This window comes from Stegostoma tigrinum, chromosome 10 (assembly GCF_030684315.1).
Source record: "Stegostoma tigrinum isolate sSteTig4 chromosome 10, sSteTig4.hap1, whole genome shotgun sequence".
Lineage (NCBI taxonomy): Eukaryota > Metazoa > Chordata > Chondrichthyes > Orectolobiformes > Stegostomatidae > Stegostoma > Stegostoma tigrinum.
Genome location: NC_081363.1, coordinates 39,154,607 through 39,181,624, shown reverse-complemented (window position 1 = coordinate 39,181,624; position 27,018 = coordinate 39,154,607). Strand labels below are relative to the sequence as shown.

Sequence of the window (27,018 nt, the reverse complement as noted above, 5' to 3'; positions counted from 1 at the left end):
CAGATGATTTACATGTTTTAAAATCACACTGGTGCTGAAATTCAGTGTTGCTTGGTAGTGCGATAGGCAGAATGTCCTTTTGGATTGATGGCACCAACATATTAGTGGAAATATCACTTCCAACATTAGAAGCAATGTAAAATGGCTTGCTTAACTTGTTCAAACTTGCTGGCTATTTTGAAGTTTCGTGGGTAATTTGAGTTAAGCTGGCCACTTTTACGTTCAAAAATTGTAGCCATTGTCTCATTTGCAAGTTTGCACAATGTGCAGCAAACAATGATCTAATCAGTTTAGCCATTGTTCTACAGGATGGCCTTGCACTTTTGTTTCTGACCAATAAAGGCCAATTTGTACTAGCCGTCATTAGAAGATTTTCAACTAACACTACATTGGACTGCTGTATCTCAAAAGTGCATTTGAGTGTGGGATGGACCATTTTTACATTGATAAAGAAGTAGTTTCATTCAGGTATAGTTTCAAAGGTAGTAAAAAGGGTGGGAATGTATTAGAAATTTTCATGGAGCAGGAGGCTATGGCTCAAAATCATGTTTCTGATGGAAATGTTAGCACTTAGAGGTGGATCTCACAGGAAATGAACTTAACTGTATGAGTTGGTAAGTTCATAAATTCAGTCAGTACAGACACAATTTGCACTGGTGAATGTAAGATGAAAAGCTTCAGCAACATGCCTCTCTCCTCAGCAAAGCGATAGAAACCCTTTCTGTCAGAGTTTTTCTTTGAAAATTCGGATAAGGCAATAGATTAAGCATAGTATTTCTCATTCCTTTCCCACCCCAATTTAATGTTTCTTCTGCCCCCCCCCCCCCCCCCCTTTTCTGAGCCTTATGTTCAGTTTCATCTATTTACCATTTATGATCCTTAGTTTGTGGACTGCTTTACTATGGAGAAAATAATACTTAAGGAGAAGCTGGATAGGCTGAGACCTTTTTCACTGGAGTGTAGGAGGTTGAGGGGTGACCTTAGGAGTTTATAAAATCATGAGGGGCATAGATAAGGTTAGTGGCAAGTGTCTTTTCCCTAGGGTGGAGGAGTTCAAAACTAGGGGGCATATTTTTAAAGAGACAGGTTTAAAAGGGCCCGAAGGGCACCTTTTTCCATACAGGGTGGCTCTGATGTGGAATGAACTGCCAGAGGAAGTGGTAGATGCAGATACAGCTACAACATTTAAAAGACATTTGGATAGGTGCACGAATGGGAAAGGTTTAGAGGGATATGGGCCAAATGTGGGCAGGTTTGAGACTAAGTTACTTTGGGAAAGGTGGTCGGCATGGACATGTCAGATTCCAGGCAATATGAGTATGTGACTCTTCCCAAATAACAGGATAAAGATACCTTTCGTCAAAGACAATCGAGAAGTAAACAGGACCTGTTGCTATTTGTTCTTTCCTGACTGTATGGCACCCCAAATGCTACCTGGCTAAATTAACACAATTTGGGAATCAAATTAAACCAAAAAACATGTTGCTACACAAGGCAGTGTTTCTGCCCACTGAACCTGTGATATTAGGAAAGTAGTTGAGGAATGGTAGAAAGAAAGTAAATTGATGTGTGCTCTGTGCCCTTACTTCCAGCATAGATTACTCTTACTTCCTGTAGATTCTGGACCACTAGACCCTACTCAACCTTACTCCTTCTTCAAACCATGGGGTCTAATTTTAATTGTAAACTTGTCATGTTTTTATTGTGCTTGTAGTGCCTCCCCTGGCAGGTAAAAGTAATGGAGCATGAATGGGTTCCAATATCATTATGGACTTCAGAGTTTATGATGGGGACAATTGTCTGTGATTACAAACATATGATTTTTAATATATTACTAGAATTATTGAGTGTTTCCATACATGAAATTTGGGATGTGTCTTGACTAGCAATTCACATTTTTGGCATGCAATGCATTTTTTTTTGCTCTAGAAGGCTTAAGTAACAGAGAGGTTGAATAGTTATCATTTGTAACAAGTTAAAACTTTAATTTAAGAAACCTGACATCATATGATATATTATGGATAGTGCTAGAATATTTGAATCTTGAAACAAGCTACTTGATTGGATTTTAATATTATTGTTCCTCCAGTGTCTTTGAGAATTAAACATCCTATTTACTTGGCACTGTGTATGAGTATTGTAATGTGCTGTGGATTACAGCTTCAAAAATGCAATTTTCAAAGCTGCCTAAACTGATTTTCTGATATCATGTATAACAATTGTGATCTAGAATGCACTGCCTGAAAGGGTAGTGAAAGCAGATGAAGTAATTTTCAAAAGGGAATTTGAAAACCTATGAAAGGGATTGGGAATTGAAATTGCGATTTCTTGATACTAAAACAGATTTTAGTATTGCATGTGTCTTTCATGCTTAGAAAGTCTGTCATGGACATTTCACATTGCACAGATTTTTCTTGAACAGGTGTACTGTATGATGAAAGTGACATAACTTAATTCTAGCAGTGGAAATGACTATTAAAGGAGGACATAATTTTAAGGTGATTGGAGGAAGGGTTAGGAGAGATGTCAGAGGTGGGTTCTTTACACAGTGGTGTGCGCGTGGAATGCGCTGCTGGTGATGGTAGTGGAGTCAGATATATTAGGGACTTTTAAACTTCTCTTGGATAGGCACATGGATGATAGTATAATGTAGGGTGTGCAGGGTAGTTGGATCTTAGTAGGATAATAGGTCAGCACAACATTGTGGGCCGAAGGGCCTGTACTGTGCTGTATTCTTCTATATTCTATATTCTATATAACTTTACATTGGATAGATAAGATCTTGCGTTATTTGACTAGTAAAAAAATGATCACCCCTCAGGAAAGTTGATTTTATTGTGATGTAATGAGAATGGCTTGTAGTAAACTCAATGTTTGTGTTTTATAAATTTCAGGAGCCACTAACACCCCAGCAAACTGTTCCTGCTGCTACATCTCCTATATTTGTTCAGCCTACACCTTTGCCTAAGGTATACTTGGTTTACTTTTGCATTTGTTAGTAAAGGTGTTAGACCAGACGTCCAGCCGTCATCTCCATGTGTTTATGTTGATGAAATTTGAGTGAAAATTCACTTCTTAAGATCTCTGCCCAAATGAAAAGTCAAACCACAACCACCTCCATGCGTAGGCCAAGGAGGCACGTACCAAATCCACCCAGTTGGGAATGGGAATTGAACCCAGTGCTGTTGGCACCAATCTGTGCCAACTGCCCCTCTAACCCCATAGAACTCAAGTTACATTTTACGTGCACGTTGTAGCCTAGAGTTCTAGATAACAATAGTAGTTGATCCATAGAATCGCTACTGTGTGAAAAGAGGCCATTCAACAAGTCCACACCAACCCTCGAAAGAGCATCCCACCATGCCCATCCCCTGAGCCTATGTTTCCCTTGGCTAAGGTACCAAACCTACACTTCCCTGGGCACTATAGGCAATTTAACATAGCCAGTCCACCCACCTTGCACATCTTTAGAGGAAACCGGAACACCTGAAGGAAACCCATGCAGATGTGGGAAGAATGTGCAAACTCCACACAGACTGTAGCCTGAGAATGGAATCTGACCCAGGTCCCTGGCGCAGTGAGGCAGCAGTGCTAACCACTGAGCCACGGTGCTGTCAAAAATCCAATTATTTTCATCACACGGATGACCAAACATCTCTCCCATTTTTGCAGTCCATCACTAGCCTGTTTGAAAGGATTTGTAAATTCATCTTCAACTTGTTTGGTCACATTATGAATGTACTTTCCTTTGGCCATCAAGCTCCAAAGAGGATCTTGATCCTGAAGCAAATTGAACTGAAAATTCAATTTTTTAATCATTTCACACAAAGATGTGAATATATTTTCTAATCAACATATTCAGATGTTATTACACACCTCTGGGGTAGTTGAACTTGAACTCAGATGCCGCACTAGCACTGTGCCTCAAGAGTCACTTTGATAAAGTTGAGACTCCAGACCCAGTGTGGTTGACTTTAAACTGCCCTTTGGACAATTAAGGATGGGCAATAAATGTTGGCCTAGCCAGGGACATTTCATTCTGTGAATGAGTCATTTTAAAGTTGTTTATTATAAGGAATCGCTATGTCAATTTATCATGTTACCCTTTGTACTTTTCTCTTTAATTCCTCAGCCTAAAGCCCATCAGGTCAGTATCAGAAATTTCTCAAGCCCTACACAGTGTAGCCATTGTACGTCTCTAATGGTGGGTTTAGTGCGACAGGGATATGCCTGCGATGGTGAGTGACACATCATCATTATCTATTCTAACACTTTGACATTCTTGGAATTTAACTTTTGATATGAGGTAAAAATATGTAAAATTAACTTGTGAAACTAATTTTGCACCTATATTTTTAACGTCAACAAAATGTTAATAACGCAGTTGAATGAAAAATTGTGCAGTTATTTTACAATATCTGAATATCTGTTTAGATTTCAAACGTAATTAGTATTTAACTAAAACCTAATCTATTTATTATGCATCCATCAAAATAATTTTTCCTATTCCATAGTATGCTCATTTATATGCCACGTATTGTGCAAGGACAGTGCACCTCAAGTATGCCCACTTCCATCTGAGCAAGCAAAGAGGCCACTTGGAATTGATGTTCAGAGGGGAATTGGTACAGCTTACAAAGGCTACGTAAAGGTATGGGAATAGTCTTAGCCATAAATTCCACATTTTATTCAAACGTTTCGTGTATTGTTATACATGCTCATTTAGTGTGTGTTTAGTTTTAGCACGTTAATAGAATTAACAATGCACTGAAAGTGGCAAGCATTTAGATAATAAGGGCATGGAACGCCCTGCCTGCAAATGTAGTTAACTCAGCCACATTAGGGGCATTTAAACAGTCCTTGGATAAGCATATGGATGATGACAGGATAGTGTAGGGGGGTGGGCTTAGATTAGTTCACAGATCGGCGCAACGTCGAGGGCCGAAGAGCCTGTTCTGCACTGTTTTGTTCTATGTTCTATACATTGTTCAACCATTATGTCAGTCTCCATCATGCACGTGATTATTAGGTGTGAAAGATAACCAATGTGTTCCAGTCCTGGTTGTAATTATTCTGGTTTGATCTGACATTGAAGTGCTTTGGGAGATTGTAATTCTGGAACAGTAATATTGAGTATTTTGAAAATTGCAGTTTTTGAACCTGAATAATAGAGCAAATTAAGAAGAGCAAAACTATAAAACAGAATTCGGAAACATGCCCAACAGTGCAAAAATTAAAAATAAAATTGACAAAGGACCTTATGCAAAAGCTCTTGTTAAACTTTAGTTATGATTAAATAATCTTCAATTCTATTTATTTATTTGCTTTCTTGAGGTTCCCAAGCCCACAGGAGTGAAGAAAGGCTGGCAAAGAGCATATGCAGTGGTTTGTGATTGTAAGCTTTTTCTATATGACGTAGCTGAAGGCAAATCTATGCAGCCTGGAGTTGTTGCGAGCCTGGTATTGGATTTGAGGTAAGGTTTTTTTTTTCAAATTTAATACAAATAGTCAAATGTTAGTTGATAAAATGCATAATATTAATATTTTAATTCCTCCCTTCTTTTGATCAAATGAAGTTTAATGTCAAACATTAAGATTGACAAGTCGCCAGGCCCAGACCAGATTTGTCCTCGGCTGCTTTGGGAAACGAGAAATGCAATTGCTTTGCCACTTGCGAAGATCTTTGCATCCTCGCTCTCCACTGGAGTCGTACCTGAGTACTGGAGAGAGGCAAATGTAATTCCTCCCTTCAAGAAAGGAAATAGGGAAATCCCTGGCAATTACAGACCAGTAAGTCTCACATCTGTCGTCTGCAAGGTGTTAGAAAGGATTCTGAGGGATAGGATTTATGACCATCTGGAAGAGCATGGCTTGATTAAATGCAGTCAACACTGCTTTGTGAGGGGCAGGTCATGCCTCACAAACCTTATCGAGTTCTTTGAGGATGTGACTAGAAAAGTTGATGAGGGTCACGCTGTGGATGTGGTGTATGTGGACTTCAGCAAGGCATTTGATAAGGTTTCCCATGGTAGGCTCATTGAGAAGGTCAGGAGGAATGGGATACAGGGGAACTTAGCTGTCTGGATACAGAATTGGCTGGTCAACAGAAGATAGCGAGTGGTAGTAGAAGGAAAATATTCTGCCTGGAAGTCAGTGGTGAGTGGTGTTCCACAGGGCTCTGTCCTTGGGCCTCTACTGTTTGTAATTTTTATTAATGACTTGGATGAGGGGATTGAAGGATGGGTCAGCAAGTTTGCAGACGACACAAAGGTTGGAGGTGTCGTTGACAGTATAGAGGGCTGTTGTAGGCTGCAGCGGGACATTGACAGGATGCAGAAATGGGCTGAGAAGTGGCAGATGGAGTTCAACCTGGATAAATGCGAGGTGATGCATTTTGGAAGGTCGAATTTGAAAGCTGAGTACAGGATTAAGGATAGGATTCTTGGCAGTGTGGAGGAACAGAGGGATCTTGGTGTGCAGATACATAGATCCCTTAAAATGGCCACCCAAGTGGACAGGGTTGTTAAGAAAGCATATGGTGTTTTGGCTTTCATTAGCAGGGGGATTGAGTTTAAGAGTCGTGAGATCTTGTTGCAGATCTATAAAACTTTGGTTAGACCGCACTTGGAATACTGCGTCCAGTTCTGGTCGCCCTATTATAGGAACGATGTGGAAGCTTTGGAGAGGGTTCAGAGGAGGTTTACCAGGATGCTGCCTGGACTGGAGGGCTTATCTTATGAAGAGAGGTTGACTGAGCTCGGACTTTTTTCATTGGAGAAAAGGAGGAGGAGAGGGGACCTAATTGAGGTATACAAGATAATGAGAGGCATAGATAGAGTTGACAGCCAGAGACTATTTCCCAGGGCAGAAAAGGCTAACACAGGGGGTCATAGTTTTAAGCTGGTTGGAGGAAAGTATAGAGAGGGGATGTCAGAGGCGGGTTCTTTACACAGAGCTGTGAGAGCATGGAATGCGTTGCCAGCAGCAGTTGTGGAAGCAAGGTCATTGGGGACATTCAAGAGACTGCTGGACATGCATGTGGTCACAGAAATTTGAGGGTGCATACATGAGGATCAATGGTCGTCACAACATCGTGGGCTGAAGGGCCTGTTCTGTGCTGTACTGTTCTATGTTCTATGAAGTTCTGAGTAAGCTTCATTTGAGTCTTATCCAAGCAATAATTTGTGTGTGATTACTGAATAGTTATGTAATATACCATAAAGGTTTGTTCTGGCCTTTTTAATTGGAAGGATCCAAGAATGACTCATCAGTTGTAGCTTTCTATTGCTTCCAAATCTGGATACCAAAATCTTTAGATCTACACCAGTATTAGGTTTGCACTAGTAAGCATGTTATAGGCGTAAGTCAAATGCTTTTCCTTTACTGTTCAATGTCTAGACATATAATAATGTGACTCGCATGGCCTGACCATGAAATCCTCATTGTGTAACTTGAGTATTGGGATCTCACATGAGCTGTTTTTCTCTCATTTCTCCAGTTTTTAATAAGGGATATTTAAGTTGAATCGGCTAGTTGTATACAAACTAAAATGATCTATTTCGTCTATAATATATAGGCAATAAAGTTTATATGGTAGGAAATATAATTTGTGCTAAAGCTGACCTCTAATCACTGCAATCCCTGTTTAACATACCTTGCCTGGGGATGATCAACTATTGCTCTTGAAACCTGCTATTGCCATTCTAGGTCTTGGCTCCTGGCATTTAGTTGTGTTTTTTTTGCAAGGGTAACTTCATTGAAGTTATTCAACAAATTATTTACAAATGTCTTAATCAGTCTCGTCTCAAGCTTAACTTGGTATGCAGGATTCCTCTCAATAGCCTTCATTTACATTCCCCACTACATTCTATGAATTTAGTCTTGTGTGCAATCTAAATTAATAAATACCTCAGTACAGATTTCTCTGTTTCTTTTAGTTTTCTTTTGTCAAATTTATTGTAAATCTTTCATCAAACAACTTCAAGCCCAACAAAAACAGAAAATGCTGGATTAAGATTAGCAGGTCAGGTAGCATCTGTGAAGAGAAATCAGAGCTAACGTTCTGAGGAAGGGTCACTGGACCCGAAATACTAACTCTGATTTCTGTTCACAGATGCTGCCTGATTTGCTGAGTTTTTCCAGCAGTTTCTTATTTTTACTTTCGACTTACAGCATCTACAGTTCTTTCAGTTTGAATTCCTTCCTAAAGTGCATCAGTTCTTTAAGATTTTCACAATTCTTTCACCAAAGTAAAAGTAGATCGGTAATATTTGGAAGCCTGTGTACTGAATTCATATTGTGACTGAGGAGCAATGGAATTTGGGCTGAAATCTGACCCGTATGATAGGGATGATCTACTGAGCTCCTGTGGTCTCTTATTTCATAGTTTTTATGAATCAGAAAATTAGATGCAGCTTTGATTTTGGGAATAGATTTCAAGTATTTTACAACTAATAATGATGGGATCATGCAAAGACAATACAAAGATTATTCATAAAAAGGATTTGTTCCTGATCCACACGATATCCAACTACTGCATTTCTACCAACTATGTTGTGATGTCAGAGGCCTAATAAACAGCCAGAGCTGCTTATGATTGAACTAAACAGGAGAGGTTTGGAAAGCTGGTAGAAAAAGAGTGCCCCTTTTGCAAAGCTCGTCTGCTTTTCCTTAACATGATGAATCATGCCAGACAAGAACAAGGCAGTTACCATCTCCAAATGAGAGAATCCAGCCATCAACTCCTGATGTTCAATTGCATTATCATCACTGAGTCCTCCACTATTGACATCCTATCAGGCACCATTGTCTGGAAACTGAACAAGACTATCCATATAAATGCTGTTCATACAAGACCAGGTCAAAGGCTAGGAATTCTGCAGCAACTAACTCGCCACCTGTCACCCAAACACCTGACCACTATCTACAAGGCATAATTTAGGAGTAGTGTGATGGAATAGTGTTCACTGGCTTTGATATGTACCTTGCAGTGTGTACTGTCTACAAAATGCCATGCAGTAACTCACCAAGCCTCCTTTGATTCTATCTTCCAAATCCTCAGTCTTTACTACTTAGAAGGACAAGGTCAGCAAGTACATGAGAACACCATGACCTGCAAGTTTCTCTCCAAGTTATGCAGTATCCTGACTTGGAACAATATCATTTTTCCTCCACTGCCACTGGGTCAAGTACTGGGTGACTCTACACCCCATGAGCTGCTGTGGTTCAAGAATGAGCTTCTACTACATTCTTCACCACAATTAGGATTGGGCAATAAATGCCAATGGATGCTGTCAACCTGTTCGTTTTGATTTGGTTTTGTTTTATTCATTATGTTATGATTATCATTATTAAACTTGTTTATTTGCAGAGATGAAGCCTTTTCTGTGAGTTCAGTGTTTGCATCTGATGTCATTCATGCTACCCGGAAGGATATTCCATGTATTTTCAAGGTTAGTATCAACCTAACAATAATTTAATTTTAGTTATTCATGTCATTGATTATCTTCCCTCCCATTGTCCGTATGGAAATATGCTCTAATGGGAGTACATGAAATATGTATTAACATTTCCGTAATATCTGTAAGCCCTTAATCTGTGTACTGATTTCATATTGTGACTTAGGAGCAATGGAATTTGGGCTGAAATCCAACCCAGATGATAGGGATGAAAATCTCTTTCACATGGTGTCTCTGAGATTCCTATATCAAGTGATTGGTGACTCATTCTGTATTACCCCTAAACTGGCAAGCTCAGTCAGAAATGTCTGAAGTGTATCATTGAGTTAGTCAATGTAATTTTTGTGCTGTTGTAATGATGGAATTTTTTTTTGCAAGATCAAAATGTGACTCCATTTTCTAACATCCATTGTTAATGAGAATTTTTGGATGAAGTTTAGTAGCACATTGTTCCAATACATAAGAAATATTATAGGAACTATTAAAAGCCATGACTGAAAATGTAGTATTTTGTATAATTGTGAATGAATACAAAATCACCCTAATTTAATTTGTTCAAAAATGATGATAACTTCATTGGTATAATTATCACAAATACAGTTATGTTGACTTCTATTCTGCAGGTGACAACTTTGCTGCTCTCCTCACCTTCAAAGACCTGTTCATTACTAATCCTGACAGAAAGTGAAAGTGAGAAAAGGAAATGGGTTGGAATCCTAGAAGGATTGCAGAATATCCTACAAAAAAATAAACTTAGGAACAGAGTTGTATATATTCCACAGGAAGCATATGATAGTACACTGCCTTTCATTAAAACAAGTTTATCTGCTGTTGTTATCGGTAAGACTAGCTGATGTTTTCTTTGTTGGATGAAGGGAATATAAACATTTGTGCTAATCTTTCCTGTTTACTTCTGTAAAATCAAATCTCAATTTTTTTGATTTTCATAGATCGTGAGCGTATAGCTCTGGGTACAGAGGAAGGACTATATGCAGTCGAGTTAACACGAGATAGTAAGCTACTAAATATCATTACTTGTTTTAGTTTGGATTTTCGGGAGTGTTCAATTCACTTGCTGCAACTGAACTGTAATTATAATTTTGAAAAATATCTATAACTGACTTATTTGTTATAAACTTGGCTCACTCTACTCAATGCGAAAGTGTTGAAGATTTAATAAGTGGTCAAAATCTACCTTAATTACATCTTTTTATATTTCAGTGTAGGAAAGTTTGTAATGTGCGTGCTATATCTTCTCTAATTACAGTGATTGTTCGAGCAGCTGACTGTAAAAAAGTCTACCAGATTGAGCTCATTCCCAAAGAAAATCTCATTGTCCTTATTTGTGGCCGAAACCGACACGTTCATTTTTATCCATGGGCTGCTTTTGATGGACCTGACACCACCTTTGATATTAAACTCACTGAAACAAAAGGCTGCCAGAGCATGGCTTCTGGATCCATGCGGCAGGGTATTGTGAGCGCTCTTTTTGTGGCAGTGAAACGGCAAATCCTGTGCTATGAAATTAGCCGAACTAAACCTTATTACAAGAAAGTCAATGAAATTCAGGCCCTAGGGAATGTGCAATGGATGGCAGTCTTTGAAGAAAAACTTTGTGTTGGCTACCCTTCTGGATTTTCACTGCTTAACATCCAGGGAGATGGACCTTCGGTTAATCTTGTAAATCCAGTGGATTCATCACTTGCATTTCTCTCACAGCAACCTTTTGATGCTCTCTGTGCTATGCAGCTTAGCAGTAAAGAGTACTTGCTCTGCTTTAGCCATGTTGGTGTATATGTGGACTTGCAAGGGAGAAGATCACGAATGCAAGAGCTGATGTGGCCTGCAGTTCCTGTTGCCTGCGGTATGTACACAATTTCTGCTTTGTGCATGAGCTGCAGTTGTGATACGTTTTATGTGCATTTTTCTGTTTATCAAAATTTTTTTTCTCATTCGAGTTCATATGCCAATTGTAAGAATCCCTTAAAAGTATTACTACTACAGTAGTTCCAAAAATGCTGCTAAACATTTCACCATCCTTGGATTAGTGATAATGGGAACTGCAGATGCTGGAGAATCCAAGATAATAAAATGTGAGGCTGGATGAATACAGCAGGCCCAGCAGCATCTCAGGAGCACAAAAGCTGACGTTTCGGGCCTAGACCCTTCATCAGAGCTTTTTCTTTGCTTTTGTTTCAATTTGATTTATTATGGTCACATGTACAGAAGTACAGTGAAAGGTTTTGTTTTGCATGCAGTACAGGCATATCATACCATACAAAATGCATTAGGGTAATAGGGTAGAGCGAGGAAGATAATGTTATGGCTGCAGAGAAGGTGCACAAGGAATGAGAGATAAAGGAAACTGCAGATGCTGGAGAATCTGAGATAACAAAGTATAGAGCTGGATGAACACAGCAGGCCAAGCAGCAGCTTAGGAGCACAGAAGCCCTGAAGAGAAGCTCTGATGAAGGGTCTAGGCCCGAAACGTCAGCTTTTGTGCTCCTGAGATGCTGCTGGGCCTGTTGTGTTCATCCAGCCTCACATTTTATTATCTACCATCCTTGGATTGTACATTTGAGTATTCAATTAATTACCACTTGTGAAATTTATATTTCAAGAAGTTTTTCAGTTTATATTTTTAAATGCCTTGCAGATCAAGGTGTGTGATATTTTCAAATATTTTACAATGAATGAATATTTAATGTGTGATCTGTTTTTTAAAAAAAATTGAATCAAGCCTTTCAGTTAGCTGAATAATTATTTGAAATGGAATACTTATGCAAGTATCAAACAGCAATCTGAGCTATAATCAAGGAAGAATTCTTATCACCGCTCACAGATTAGTATACATTTGAAAAATTTATATCTGGGTATATAAAGTTAAATGCCCATTTATGCATATTTCTACTGCTTATACTTTTTATATATCTATCGATCTATCTTTGGAGTGTACGTTTATTCCACATTGTTAGAATAATGCATAAGTACTTAACTAGTTTATTTTTATTCCTTTATGGACAATGATACCAATAACACTGTCAGCATTTATTGTCTTTTACTAATTTCTATTAAGGACATTGTAGTGAGCCACTTTCCTGGGCCATTGTATATCATGTGGTATTGCTACACTCACATGTGAAGGAGTTGTTTCAGGATTTTGATCCGACAACAATGGAGGACCAGCAATATAGTTCAAAATCAGAATGGTGGGTTAGTAGATCAGTTTTATCCTGTCCTCCTCAAAATCTCACATCTATACTTTGCAACAAAGATCACTGGATAACGAACATCGTAGAAATTGTGGTTAATATCACCTATTGCTCTGGCCCTTTAGTGGGAGGAAGATAGCTATGAAGTTCATTTTGAGCCCTGTGACCACACTGAGTGAGATGAGTTAATTTAGACCAAAAATTGAGCTTAAGTTTACCCAATCTTCCTACATCAGAATATACCAAGGTTACATTTACCCACCAAATTATTGAAAATACATTTTTCTCCAGTTTCTTAGGTAGAACAGACCTGGTTGTGGCCTTCAACCGCTCAAAAGTTTTTTTTTAAATACAAGCATTAACCTGTTCTGTAATTATGATAGACTGTTGTGCACCTAGCCTGGTTTCTTCACTTTCAAAATAATTTTCCCGTGATACCGTCAGCATTCATTGTTGGAATAAGAGATAAACTGGAAAGGATTTCAAAAAAAATCTCTTAAACTTTTATTTTGAAAGGCGAAAAAGATTGAAATCTTGTCTTCGACATGCTGTCAGATTTAGCAGTACCAGACATTTGCCGTGACTATACCTAAACTGCCATCTAATAATAAAATAATGCAGCTTTGTTTAAGAATAGGACCATTTGATCTGTGCAGGATTCATATGAACTTCAAGCTTTCATTGATAAACTAAAGTCACTTTAGGGAGTCAAGACAGGTATGCATTGGATGAACTACTTTATTTCACAAGATAAGAACTGAGCAGGAAGAATCGAGTCACATCATCCAGTTAACTTTGGATCCCTTCTTACAAACAAGCAAAAGCATTAAATCTATATCCACGCAATTAGCAAACCTGTGCAGATTTCTTGGTCAATGTTTTAGTTCTAAATTTAAGTTCTAATTCTAGTCTGTGATTATTTTTTACCACTTAGTTTGACTGCCCTGTAAAGATTTTCCTCATGATGTTCCCAGAAATTGGGAGGGTAGTTCTCCTCCCTGGTTCCATTTTTAAGATTTCGCTTACAGGCATGTTGTGAAAAGTGGTATCTTGAAACCATCTTCTACTATCCTCATTACCAAAAGGTCCTATTTTTATAAGCCAAGGAGGATGATACTGGGTTATCTCTAAACTGAAATTAAGAGATCACTGTCCATTTTAGGGAATCAGCATTGGAACTGTATGGCCGTGTTTGAATGCGGGAGATTGGTAAGGCAATGACCCAGTGATATTATCACTAGACGATTAATCCAGAGACCCAGGTAATGTTCTGGGGATATGGATTCGGATCCCACCATGGCAGATTGTGGAACTTATATTCAACAAATATCTCAAATTAAGAGTCTAGTAATGACCATGGATCCAGTTTTGATTGTCAGAGTGGTTTGTGCAGTGTCATACCCCTTCATTCTGATAGGGTTTATGGTTTGGTTGGTGTGAATCAGATTTCAGAGCACTAATGGCTGAGAATTTTGGGACTTCTTTTATCAATGCTGCCACTAAATCTAGGCCTTTGTTAGCCATATGATACCCTATAAGCCTGAGGTGCTTGTGGCTGAGATTTCCTGACCAAGACCATTGGGCACAGAATACATGAATGGCTGGGTGGTGCAGGATATTTTAAAGAGAGAGGTTGAGCAGCCAGAGGTTGTGATCCATATTTGGATTAATGACGTAGGCAGGAAGAGAGATGAGATCTTGCAAAGGAAGTTCATGAGAGACCTTGGTGCGTGACCACAGGTGCCCAAAGGTAGAAGAATTGATAGGTAAAGTGGTAATGAAAGTAGATGGATGTTTTCTTTCATTGGCTGGGATATTGAATACAAAAGCAGAAATGTAATGCTGACACAATACAAGACACTGGTTCGGCCACAGCCGGAGTTTTCTATACCGTTCTGGTTACCACATTACGTAGAGGATGTAATTGCTGTAGAATGACTCAGAGGAGATTAGCAAGAATGTTGCCAGGGCTTGCAAGTTGCAGGTATGAAGATTGATTAGGTAGGCTGGCTTTGTTTCCCTTAGTTCAGAGAAGGCTGAGGGATGAGGTGTAAAACTAAAATTAAATAAAAATCATTGTAACAGGAAGCACAGATTTAAGGTGATTGGAAGAAGCATTAAGAAGACACATGAGGAAAATTTTCAGAGTTGTGAATATCTGAAATATACTGAAAATTTATTTTGTAATAAACTTAAAGTTGAATTAATCTGAGAATTTTATGACACAGGCACTATATTTGTTGTATTTCAGTATCTCATGAAAATGCTTTTACAAATTCTTTTCAGAATTTTTTTTTTATTTCATTGACCCAGAAAGTCTTCATTTATTGATCATAGGGTGGTATGAGCAATTACAGTATCTCAAATCTGATTCTGGTTTCCATTGCTCTGACTCTGATCCCTATAATGTCTCTGCATTGATCACCTGAAATTAGCATCTTCTAATGCAGGATTTTCTCAAATGATTCTTCAAAATATATCACAAAACAGATGACCTTAACAAAGCTTTGCTCAACCACTCAAATGTGGCTTGACTTGCTTTTCTAATGCCGGTTTGCATTAGTGTGAAGTTTAATGTGCTTTTATTTTCATTTAAGGTGCTCTGTGTCTGTAGTTACGTGCAATTTGTTGTTGGTATGTGGACTGTTTTGAAGAGCATTCATTGAAAGCTATGTACTGAAGTTCATGGTGTCTGCAGAACCATATCCCTATAAGGAAAGAAGGGGAGCACATTGCAAAGGAATGAAGAGAATTGACTTTTTTACAGAAGCTGTTGATGAACGCAGTTTTGAATATCAGAGTTAACAGTTTCCACTTTAGGTTGAATTGGTGGTTTGGATACAAATTGTTCTCCAGACTGTGGGAAGTGTACTTGTTTTGCTCAAGTTTCATTTTCATCATACTTGTATATGGCCAAAATGCATAATCCTCCGTAAACGAGCCCAATAGGGTAGTTTTAGAACTTCTTAAAATTTTGCATTAAAAATATTCCTTGACAAATTTAAAAGTGGAGGCTTGGTGCAGTTTTATTAATATAACTGAAGATGATTAATCACAAAAAATATTAGAAAGGTGGGCCCACAATGGTGAGCAGCCTAGTTTTAAATAATTGACAGTGACCTTAAAAGAAAATATACAGAGCTGTTTGCAAGGTGATTTGTGTGCAATAGATAGTTTTGTAGGAGACTGAAAAACTTAAATGTGTATATTGATGTCTGGTGTCTGTAGAACAAAAAAGAGCTTCATTTTAAGAGTCCCTTTGAAGGATTTGGGAAACTACCATATATTTATTCAATTTGGGTGTAGCCAGTTTTTCAGCTCCCAGCAGACACTTTTTTAAAGAGTAGTGTTGTGAAGGCTGAGGAAGCTGGATTGGCATTGGACGTAATTTGAACTTGTAACTCCTTTTTTTTCCAATAGTTTGTGCAAACTGCGTTGGTTTTACCAACACAACTTAATGAAAGCTCCAGACCCATAACTTTTACTGAATTTAACTATCTGGTTTGTTTTTACTTGTATGCTAGGTTACAGTTCTTCATATCTAACGGTATACAGTGAGTATGGTGTGGACGTCTTTGATGTGAACACAACGGAATGGGTCCAAACAATTCCACTTCGGAAGGTACTGTAGATGGTCGTGGAGTCCTGTTTGATGCAAACATCTGTTTTTAACAATTGTATATCTTACATGATACAGTTTTCAAATTGAGTTTTCTTTTTAAACCAGATCAGACCATTAAATGCTGAAGGTTCACTAAACCAGCTCAACTCGGAACCTCCACGGTTAATATATTTCAAGAATAACTACTCTGGTTTGTTTCATTAATTTTATATGCATATATTTGAATCCTTGTCAAACATTATGTTGGAGAAGTAGACATTTGCTTTGAGGCTATGTTTGGAAGATTTGCCATCTTGTCCTCATTTCTAACTTTTGGATGTCATAGTGCAATTGGTCCCAAAAACTTCTACATATATCCTATAATTTCATTTTCTTTAGCAAGATCTAACTAATACCAAAGACACGATTCAATAAAGAATAATTTTAGTCTGAGATTTCAACTTGGAGGTCTTAGTGTTTTTAGGTATAAGGAGATTTAAAGTCGTATTGCCTGTTTGTTTTTAATTTCAATTGTTGTTTTTTTAAAAAATCCATTGCTGTACAAGAAGGGCATTACATTATACTTATTGTGCCAGCATGAGTTCATTTTTATTCCAATTTTGTTGACTTGAGAATTACCAACATTGATTGTCAGAGAGTTTATCTCAAGTTTGAAAGTCAGAAAAGTCACATTTGAAGTAGCACTTAATACTCTGTGCTTTGTGGTGTGCTGGTTTTCTCAAACAGTACACTTTAAAACGTGAATGAAATCTTAAAGAAGCCAACGTAATTGCACTAAGCTACATAGAACAAAAAGGTTCCAGTTCACTTTATGGTCTATGCTGATTTGGGGTGAGACAAGGGTGTGGAATGTTACATTCGATATTCCTGGATTAAGCAACCACTCCAAAGTGCTGTGCTGTGCTGTGATCGCTGATTGGAAAACCGTTTGAGAATATTGAGTGAAGACAAGGTCAGAGTAGTCTGACAGTATTCACTAGATTGCACCTGCAAGGTTACATGGGCAAAACTCTGGGCAGTACCAATGACGTTTGATGCAATATTCTAGCCTCATGTCCTATCTTTAAAACTGAAGACAACTGGGAGAAAGACTTTATGCAATCCATATGAGTATCTCAATGGCATCATGGTTTACTTTCTCCAGTTGATTAGATCACAGATATTTCTTCATTCATGCAAAAGACCATCTAGTTATCTTATATTTGAGTTATCAATCTCTTGTGCTTATGAACAGTAGAATTTTTGCAAAGCTTATAATATTCACATTATAAGCAGAGACTGCAAGACTTAATTTGCACGTCCCCTTAATTTTCCTTTTTTAACATCTTGTTGACTTATCCTTTTTATTATCTGATGCAATCGACCTTCTAATATGCATTCATTTCACACACTGTTTGCAGAGGGAGATAATTTGAGCGTGCCAGACACTTCAGACAACAGCAGAAAACAGATGCTCAGAACCCGCAGCAAAAAGCGTTTTGCTTTTAAGATACCAGAAGAGGAAAGGTTACAACAAAGACGGTAGGATACCTATATTTGGCTGTGTTAAATGTGTAATTTAAAAGGTGTTGAACCATATTTGAGTAATTCCAAAACCTCTGTCTAACGTATATTTTCACACCAGGGAAATGCTGAGAGATCCTGAGATGCGGTCAAAACTGATATCAAATCCAACAAACTTTAACCATGTAGCTCACATGGGGCCAGGAGATGGCATGCAAGTACTTATGGATCTCCCACTGGTAAGTATAGAAAACGGACACTAAAAGTGCCATATTTTTGTCCAATTTTCCATATTTTTGTCCGACTGAAATGTTATATTCCATTTTGAAACAGAATCCTTATAATCTAAAGCAGGCCATTTGGCCCGTTGAGTCCACAGTGACCTTCCAAAGAGCATCCCACCCAGAACCATCTCCCATGGCTAATCCACCTGGCTTGGACACTATGGGCAGTATAACCTATCCAATCTACCTAATCTGCATAATCTTTGTTAGAATACAAAGTTATCTTAGGAATCTGTGTAACAAGGTCAATGAATATTGTGCCCAAATTATCTTTTAAATTAGCTAAACTACTGTAATTATTTGTTTAATCCTTACTTTTACAACACAAGTGAAAAACTGAGAAGTTGAGATTAGCCTTGAGCCTCAAACACATTTCTAAGTGTAGTTGAATATGAAATGTTCAGAATGATCTCCAACTTTATCAATAAACAACATCACAGAATTTAAACTGAATTATATACTGTTTGTACTTACAATTTTCTTTCAACTTGCATCCTATGTACCTTATTCCTTTTAATTAGAGAGCATCTCTTCAATGAGAGTTTCACGCTGCAATGGAAATGTAGCTTCTAAATCAAGAAACATACAGGCACCATTTAAAATGTTTTGTGTGTAGGCTGAGTACTTACTACCAGAGTAACCGCAGAAAAAAATGCTTGTGCGAACATCTCTTGCGGTCATACAGAAAGTAGCAATTACAGTTAAAAGATCCAATAAGCGATGCTATAGTTTGTCAGTTCTTTTTGAGCTACTTCACAGTTCTGTACCAACCTGTCAATGTGTTCACTGCATAAAATATTTTACGGATTTAGAAGTGTTAAACCTTTTACAGACAGCAAGCAAGCATCTGTTGCTTGTGAATGTTTATCGCTCTAAAATAGCTACTGTGAAAGTTAAACTTTGGTATCAATGTCTATGAATATTTTGGTAGTCAGATTTTAATTTCGGAAATCTAAAAGTTTTTTTTTCAAATGTTTGTGGGCATCAGAAAATAGCACAATAGTTTCTTGGATGCATATTTTTCTGAGATAATTAACTAGTCTGTTTCCTTTTGTCAACGTAAGCACAATCAGTTTCCTTCCCCCTCATCCTCTTGACTCCATGTCCTGACATCATCTCTGCTAACTTTGAACACATTTATCTCATTAACCCACTCTCAGCTGAAATCTATCTCCAGAATGATCATTTTTCACTGCAAAGTTCTCCTGTGCTTTCCTCTCCCTGTCCATCCTCTTCAGCCAGGGTAGGAATACCTATCCCAAAATGCAGCTGATTATATTTTCAAAACAGAACATCTTCAACTCAATGTTTATAGCTTTATTGAGCACTTTTTAAAAAAAAACAGATTAAAATGTCATCTTTCATTTCTTGTGATAGAGCGTGTCACCAGTATCACAGGATGAGCAGTTGAGAGAGAAACGTGCTTCCCAATCTAATCCTTCAAGACAACAACGAAGCAAACAGTACCTTACACGTACAGCATCAGGTAATAACACTTGTCTTCTATAATTGTGATCCTTTATTTTGACAGTCTTGAATTGTACATGGGTGTTGCGTGATCAAGAAAGTTTTTTTAATGCTTGAATGTTCTCTATCACTCATAGGTTTGCTAATTTTTAAAAAAAGGAAATATATTTTGTAATAAAAGTAAAATAACAAATTATTGGTTTATAGCTAGATAGTAAGTTGTGTACCTTTTTGCTTTTTCAAAAAAGACACTTGCCTAGCTTTAACCACTGACTCATTTGTGTATGGGGACGAGTATTCATTATAATGTATAGGAAACAATTTGTTGTTGTTCAAGAGTGTTGTATTTATATAATTGCCTTAATGCACTAAGTCAGAAATCATACGACACTACGTTATAGCCCAACAGCTGGTGTTTTCAAATAAACCTGTTGGACTAAACCTCGTGTGGTGTGATTTCTAACTTTGTCCTCGCCAGTCTGACACCGGCACCTCCACATTAATGTAATCAAGTATCCCAAGGCATTTTTCGGGACCACTATCGTATAGAGTTTGAGCCACACGAGGAAATTAGGGCAGATACAAAGTCTCAAGGAGCCTCGAAGAAGAAGAGAAAGAAAGAACAAAGAGCAAAGAAACCTACAGCACAGGAACAGGCCCTTCGGCCCTCCAAGCCTGCGCCGATCAAGATCCTCTACCTAACCTGTCATCTATTTTCAGATGGTCTGTGTCCATTTGCTCCCTGCCCATCCATGTATCTGTCCAAATGTATCTTAAAAGACGCTAACGTGTCTGCATCTACCACCTCCGCTGGCAATGTGTTCCAGGCACCCACCACCCTCTGTGTAAAGAACTTTCCACGCATATCTCCCTTAAACTTTCCTCCTCTCACTTTGAACTCATGACCCCCTAGTAATTGAATCCACCACTCTGGGGAAAAAGCTTTTTGCTATCCACCCTGTCTATACTCCTCATGATTTTGTAGACCTCAATCAGGTCCCCTCAATCAGATGTGAAGAAGTAGTTTACATAGAGAATTCCAAACTGTGAATCTTCTTACATTTGAAAGTACAATTGCCAGTGGTAGTTCAGTTAAAATACTGGGTGCAGATATCTCTGAAGGTTATTGAGCTAAATAAGGTTACAAGAGTTGGATACAAGGATAAGGTCATGAAGGAATTTCTGAATAAGGAAGAGAATTTGAAAGCCACGAAAACAAAATTGGAAGTCACTGCTGGACAACAAGCTGCTTAATAGTTGAATGTTGTTTGTGTGATTTTAGGATTTAGATCAAAGTGTTTTGTTTGACCTGAAGTGTATGGAAAGATTTATGATGGCAGGTCAGCCAGCAATGCATTAAAATAATCAAGTGTAGAGGTAATAAAGATATGGATGAGGATTTCAGCAACAGATGAGCTAAGGCAGGAGAATAATTTGACAACGACAGGAAGTGGATCTATCTGATGGCATGTGTGTGTCATCTTAAAGCAAGATGGCAAGCTTTTCAGCTCAACCTCAAACAGATGCTGAAAAGAGAGATGGAGCTGGTGACCAGAGAATAGTTTGTAGCTTTTGCTAATGTACTAGGTTAACCATGATAGGGAAACCTCTTCCTTGGCAGCTGAAGAAAGCAGGTAGGATATTAATAAATTCCAGCTTATTCGCTCAAAAGGACTGTTAAAGAGCAATTTTTAAATTTTTTTTGTTCTGGATTTTTTAAAAATGAATTCTACCCGTTTGTACTAGATTAAGTGCGTTTGTATCTGTTGTGGAGAAGAACACCGAATTCAAACAAGGACTGAAAATAGGAGCTGCAATCGTTCATATAACCCTTGAGCCTTCTCTGCCGTTGAGTAACATCATGCCTCATCGTTGACCTCCTCTCCACTTACCCATCTCATCATTATTCCCTTTAATTTAAGAGGGGAAAAAGTCCTATTTTTATCAACCTGGACTCTGAATGTCCACACCTTTCAAGGGGCAAGAATTCAAGGATTCGCAGTGCTCCCAGTTACAGGCTTTTCCATTGACTCTTATTTCTGGAATCAATTTGGTGAACCATCTAGTACATTCCTCTGATAAAAGAATATCCTTCCCTTGATATGAAGTTTGAAACAGTCAGTATCCAGGTGTGGCCTGACCAAAGTTGTGCTCATGTGTTCAAAGCTGTGAATAACAAATTTCTCACCTATGTACTCTAAACCTTTCCAATGAGTGCAACTGGAGGCTATCTGGTCAAAGTTTTAGAAGGTGTTACCACAATAAGGATTTGAGATTGACGACACATTCATTAATGTTTGAAGCCAAATAGTTAATTTAACAAATCTTTGTCAATAAAAGAGAGGACCCATAACAGAGAGAATGCCACCATCTCTCTCAAATGCGAGATACAAGTGTCTGCCAAGATGGGTGCTTCGATAGCTCTACCTAGCTCTGCATCTAAGTAATTAGCATTAACATTTATTTCCAAAACGACATCTTTAGATGTCGAACTTTTAGTGGGGCAAAAGTCCCAAGTATAACACTGATCAGGTAAGGAGATAAGCAAAAGCTTGGTTGGGGGTAGATTTCAGCAGTACCTTAAAGGGGCAAAGTGGTATAGGAAGGGAATTCTAAACCTTGGAGGCTAGGCAACTGAAGGCTCAGCCACCAATACTGGAGCTACTGCAACTGAGAAAGCTCAAGAGGCCAGAATTATAGAAGAGCAGATATCGGATTTCAGGGAAGGAGAAGCACAAAGCCATGGAGAGCTTTGAAAACCAGGGTGAAAATTTTAAAGTCAAAACACTTCTTGACAGAAAGCCTTTGCAGGTTAGCTGACAAAGGGAAGAAAGGCATTTAAAACAGGTTGAGGGACAGAGAGCAGACTTTTGGATGACCTCAAGTTTAGTGTGTAGAATGTAGGAGACCAACCAGGAGTGTGTTGGAATAGTTGAATCTGGAGGTAGCTGTGGCACGAATGAGGATTAGCAAACATGGTGAAGGAAAATCCCAAACCTTTTATTCATATATAAAGAGCAAAAGGGTAACTAGAGAATGGATTGGCCCACTTAAGGGCAAAGAAGGGAAGTTATGCGTTGAGTCAGAGAAAATAGGTGACATTCTTAACGAGTACTTTGCATCGGTATTCACCATGGAGAGAGACATGACGGATGTTGAGGTCAAGGAAAGATTTTTGATTACGTTAGGTCAAGTCGGCATAAGAAGGGAGGAAGTGTTGGGTATCCTAAACGGCATTAAGGTGGACCAGTCCCCAGGACCGGATGGGATCTATCCCAGGTTGTTGAGGGATGCAAGAGAGGAAATAGCCAGGGTCTTAACAGATATCTTTGCAGCATCCTTAAACATGGGTGAGGTCCCGGAGGCCTGGAGAACTGCTAATGTTGTCCCCTTTCTTAAGAAGGGTAGCAGGGATAATCCAGGTAATTATTGACCCGTGAGCCTGACGCCAGTGGTAGGGAAGCTGCTGGAAAAGATACTGAGGAATAGGATCTATTCCCATTTGGAAGAAAATGGGCTTATCAGTGATAGACAACATGGTTTTGTGAAGGGAACGTCATGTCTTACCAACTTAATAGAATTCTTTGAGGACGTGACATAGTTGATTGAGGGAAAAGCTGTATATGTCATATACATGGACTGCAGTAAAGCATTTGATAAGGTTTCCCATGGCAGGCTGATGGAGAAAGTGAAGTCTCATGGGGTGCTAGCTAGATGGGTGAAAAACTGGCTAGGCAGCAGGAGACAGAGAATAGTAGTGGAAAGGGGGTTCTCAAATTGAAGACTTGTGACCAGTGAAGTTCCACAGGGATATACATAAATGATCTGGAACAAGGTACAGGTGGTCTGATTAGCAAGTTTTCAGATGACACGAAGATTGGTGGAGTAGCAGATAGTGAAGGGGACTGTCAGAGATTACAGCAGGATCTCGATAGATTGGAGAGTCGGCAAGTAAATGGCAGATGGAGTTCAATCCAGGCAAATGTGAGGTGATGCATTTTGGAAGATCTAATTCAAGAGCGAACTATACAGTAAATGGAAAAGTCCTGGGGAAAATTGATGTACAGAGATCTGGGTGTTCAGGTTCATTGTTCCCTGAAGGTGGCAACGCAGGTCAATAGGGTGGTCAACAAGGCATATGGCTTGCTTTCCTTCATCGGACGGGGTATTGAGTACAAGAGTTGGCAGGTCATATTACAGTTGTGTAAGACTTTGGTTCAGCCACAGTTAGAGCGCTGCATACAGTTCTGGTCACCACATTGCAAAAAGGATGTGGATGCTTTGGAGAGGGTGCAGAGGAGGTTCACCCAGGATGTTGCCTGGTATGGAGGGTGCTAGCCATGAAGAAAAATTGAGTAGATTAGGATTATTTTCGTTAGAAAGACGGAGATTGAGGGGGTCCTGACTGAGGTCTACAAAATCATGAGGGGTATAGACAAGGTGGATAGCAAGCAGCTTTTTCCCCAGAGTGGGGGACTCAGTTACTGGGGGTCATGAGTTCAAAGTGACAGGAGGAATGTTTAAGGGAGATACGCATGGAAAGTTCTTTACACAGAGGATGGTGGGTGCCTGGAATGCGTTGCCAGCGGAGGTAGTAGACGCAGAAACGTTAGTGTCTTTTTAGATGTATCTGGACAGCTACATGGATGGGCAGGGAGCAAAGAGATACAGACCCTTAGAAAATAGATGACAGGTTTAGACAGAGGATCTCGATCGGCGCAGGCTTGGAGGGCCAAAGGGTCTGTTCCAGTGCTGTGATTTTCTTTGTTCTTTGATTTCGGCAGCAGGTGAGCTGCTTGGGGCTAAAGTCAGCTGATGTTGCAGATGTAGAAACAAGGTGGTTTTCCTAATGGTACACGTGAGACCATAAGTTCTCAGAAGCAATGAGAATGTTGGTCACTTATTGATACTAGCTGCAGAATGGATTTCAGGACAGACATTGTACATTCTATGTATACCATTAGGCCCCAGTTAACCTCACTATCCTCAAATGTTTTCTGCCACTTTTCATCAGTTACTGTTACTTTCCAATATCTTCTTCTCATTATCCACTGACTTATCTTTTTGGCGAAGCGCTTTGAATTCTAGACTCTCTACATTGTGTAGAATATTGCTGCCAATTTGAAATATACTCGTCTGACATTGGTTAGTCCGAAAAAGTTTGGAGCTATGTTGGCTGCTATTTATTAGGTAATTCCATTTGGATATTTTCTATCTCTATTTTAAATAGTTGAATCCATTAATTCTCTGCAGTTGCCAGGAATGAATCTTGAATGCTGCTTAAATATGATATCTAGAAATACTTGTACTAGTCTTTAAATACGACAAAAGTACTTTGGCATATGATGTAGACGTTTCTTTTTATTCAGGTGGGGAAGGTGTTATGACGGCACGTAATATTTCTGATCCTGATCAAGATTTTGAGAGAGAGGTAAGTATTGGGTTACAGTTGTTCAGGCATAGTTCATTTAAATTGATAACTTAATGAAAATATTTCAGTGCCTGATTATACTTTCTTATGGATTAGCAACAAACAAACTAATATGCTTACTGTTTTTAAATTTATTTATATACATATATCAGCAGGATTCTGATTCAACAAGACATTCGACTCCTTCAAACAGCTCTAATCCAAGTAGCCCACCGAGTCCAAACTCTCCTCACAGGAACCAAATTACACTGGATGGTTTGGACCATTCCACTTGTGATGCGTGACTTTTGCCTCCAGTAACACTTTACAGATCATAAAGCCACACAACAATAGGATTCTCCGTTTCATGGATTCTTTTCCTCTTGAAAAATGGAGTTTTGCTGAATTGTTCCAAGAAAGTGCCAAGAATGGAGAATACTTCCTTCTGTTAATCCTTGCTGATTGCACATTAAATTATATATTCAGGCTCCTTTATGAGCATTTCCAGCTTATTTTGACTATCAGCCCAATACAATGACTGTGTTACTCGTATTCTTTGGTGATTACGGTTTTGTGCAGTGTTGTTGTTAAGTTGCCGCCTTTAACAGCCAGATGATTTTGGGATTGTGAAGCCCACACATTCTTTCACACCAAACTTTCCTTCCAAATTTCTGATATAGTTGGTAAATGGTGAAATAAAATTGTCCATGTACTGTTCCTGTATCTTAGTTTATATATTAAAAAAGAAAAAAATGTTTTCTTCAGGGTATACATGACACTAGTAAATAATACTGTGAATAAGAATTTTAGTTGCTTTTTGTATTACTGTTTTTAACTTTTGAAGTAGATGTCCTTTCTTTGTGCTGTATTGTAGTGAAAGAACATATCTATGTTTATCAATGTCTATGGGCCCAACGCAGAAATATTAATGCTGGGAAGCACCAGACTTGGACCTGCTGCATTCTCCAATATACAATTATTGTAAGATTTGACAAATTATGATTGTCCTTATTGCTGATTAAGAGGTAGTATAAATATAAGGCAGTGGACTCTGGGATACAAGAAAGCTACATTAATTTGATCATTTTCAAATTCAGTTTTTGCATGAAAATACATACCATCAAAACATGTTGTACTGGTTGAAAATCAAAAGATATCCACAGTAGTCTTGTACATTTTGATATGCACCCAGATGATGTGCTCCTGGTGGATGCAATTAATGTGTACGTGTGTCAATGTATATATAACTCATGTTCGGTGTATGATAACATTCTTACTCATTGAAGTGTCCATATTGCATTAAAGGCTTATACACCACAGCCAGTATATCCAATTTGTCATCACACCTGTGTGCCTTCCGTGCTGTATTTGTGACAACTTACTATTCATACAGATGCAGTATGATTTCCCTATTCAAGATCACTGCAAAGAGCTTGCATGTTTTAGTCACCCAGATCCCTGACTGAGTGGATAATTGTGACGTGCCACGTTAAGCAACTAATCAAACTTCTTTCATTTACTTAAAAGGGCTCACTGTGGAGCCTAACACTACTGGTGAAACAGGTTTTTTTTATGTTATTTTGTGAAAGTGGATAGTGTTAAAAATCAGCTAACCACTCTTTGTAATTATGGAATTGTGCTTTGACAAAATATTGAATATTGACTTGTCAATAAAGCATACGAGGGAGGTAACAAACTGTTTAATAGTCTGTTTACATGAACAAAAGACCCTGAAGTGTCAAAGAAACATTGACACAGTTTTGAAGTTCTCTACTACTTCAGCAGCCTTATTAAGTCGGCTAACAGTAACAGGAGGAATGATGCTCTAAGGAAATCTTCAGATTCTTGAGGTATTCCCGCACTGGAGCAGGGGAGATGGAAACTAAGTTGTCAGTTGAACCGGAACAGGACAGGAATCAGAACGAAGTGACAAAAGATAGACCGACTTGAGTAAATAATGAAGAAACAATAAGATTTTTAAGTAGTGAAATATCTGGGTATAGACTAATTGCATTGCATACTAAAAGAAAAGGAAGAGCATAAAGCTAAAGTTTCCTGTAGG

General features: G+C 38.5%; 1 protein-coding gene across 7 annotated transcripts in view; it reads left to right on the top strand.

Moving 5' to 3' along the window:
* Positions 1-26,669, top strand: part of cdc42bpb (CDC42 binding protein kinase beta (DMPK-like)) — a 204,417-nt gene extending 177,748 nt beyond the window's left edge. For 4 of the 7 annotated variants that reach the window (XM_048537365.2, XM_048537364.2, XM_048537362.2 and 1 more), the window contains 15 exons: positions 2,895-2,969; positions 4,133-4,238; positions 4,515-4,651; positions 5,335-5,474; positions 9,371-9,452; positions 10,082-10,298; positions 10,409-10,471; positions 10,726-11,322; positions 16,195-16,292; positions 16,398-16,482; positions 17,693-17,813; positions 17,917-18,034; positions 19,457-19,565; positions 24,916-24,977; positions 25,130-26,669. In XM_048537365.2, the coding sequence (XP_048393322.1) occupies positions 2,895-2,969; positions 4,133-4,238; positions 4,515-4,651; positions 5,335-5,474; positions 9,371-9,452; positions 10,082-10,298; positions 10,409-10,471; positions 10,726-11,322; positions 16,195-16,292; positions 16,398-16,482; positions 17,693-17,813; positions 17,917-18,034; positions 19,457-19,565; positions 24,916-24,977; positions 25,130-25,261 (2,142 nt within the window). In that variant the 3' untranslated portion in view covers positions 25,262-26,669. The remainder of the gene's footprint in view (positions 1-2,894; positions 2,970-4,132; positions 4,239-4,514; positions 4,652-5,334; positions 5,475-9,370; positions 9,453-10,081; positions 10,299-10,408; positions 10,472-10,725; positions 11,323-16,194; positions 16,293-16,397; positions 16,483-17,692; positions 17,814-17,916; positions 18,035-19,456; positions 19,566-24,915; positions 24,978-25,129) is intronic. The other 3 variants (XM_048537367.2, XM_048537366.2, XM_048537361.2) reach the window with 2 other exon arrangements.
* Positions 26,670-27,018: the final 349 nt, after the last annotated feature.